This window comes from Merops nubicus, unplaced genomic scaffold, assembly GCF_000691845.1.
Source record: "Merops nubicus isolate BGI_N331 unplaced genomic scaffold, ASM69184v1 scaffold26698, whole genome shotgun sequence".
NCBI lineage: Eukaryota > Metazoa > Chordata > Aves > Coraciiformes > Meropidae > Merops > Merops nubicus.
Genome location: NW_008624092.1, coordinates 3,641 through 4,321, shown reverse-complemented (window position 1 = coordinate 4,321; position 681 = coordinate 3,641). Strand labels below are relative to the sequence as shown.

At 64.2% G+C, this 681-nt stretch overlaps 1 protein-coding gene across 1 annotated transcript in view; it reads right to left on the bottom strand.

Moving 5' to 3' along the window:
- MTHFD2 (methylenetetrahydrofolate dehydrogenase (NADP+ dependent) 2, methenyltetrahydrofolate cyclohydrolase) overlaps nucleotides 1-681 on the bottom strand; it is a gene marked incomplete at its 5' end in the record, with an annotated part of 5,124 nt that overhangs the window by 2,014 nt on the left and 2,429 nt on the right. The window contains 2 exons of the mRNA XM_008945303.1: nucleotides 70-162; nucleotides 472-600. Coding sequence (XP_008943551.1) covers nucleotides 70-162; nucleotides 472-600 — 222 coding nt within the window. The remainder of the gene's footprint in view (nucleotides 1-69; nucleotides 163-471; nucleotides 601-681) is intronic.

The window sequence follows — 681 nt, the reverse complement described above, 5'->3', positions numbered from 1 at the left end:
CCCGACGAGGACCTGCTCCTGCTGGCACAGAGCCCCCCGGGGAACACCACAGGCCCCCCCTGCCCTCACCTGCTGCTGCCACCACGATGTCAGCACGGATCGTGTGCTGCTTCAGCTGCTCCTTGGGAGTGTAGCGGTGGGAAATCGTCACTGTGGCATCCCCTGCAGGGGTGGGGGTGACACGGAGCTTTAATCACACACTACCCAAACCCAGCCCCTTCACAACCACCCGTGTACTCATCAGGAACACCAGAGCCCCAGGAGGAACCCCAGGGAAGGGTATTCAGAGTCAGGGAGCTGGTCCAGAGTCTGGACTGCACTGAAGGCGGCCCTGAAGTGTGTCATGGCTATGAGGAGTTAACTCCTCAGCCCACCTGAAGGGCCAGCACCCCTGAAGAGCTCCCGGGACTGGTTTAGGAGCCTGCACTGGCCAGTGAGAGGCAGAGGAGCAGAGTCCCCCCCAGCCCCTACCTCCCGGGCGCTCGTGCCTGCCGTCGGTGTGCAGCAGCATGGCGATGGGCATCCCCACGTTCTTCGACCTGCCCGCCACCACCACGTTCTTCCCCAGCGTGGGGATCCCTGCAGGGGGCAAGACAGAGCCTCAAAACCTGACCCGGGCCGGAGTTCTGCCGGGCAGCAGCCAGACCCTGCGGCAGCCGCTCCTCACCAGTTCTCTGGATG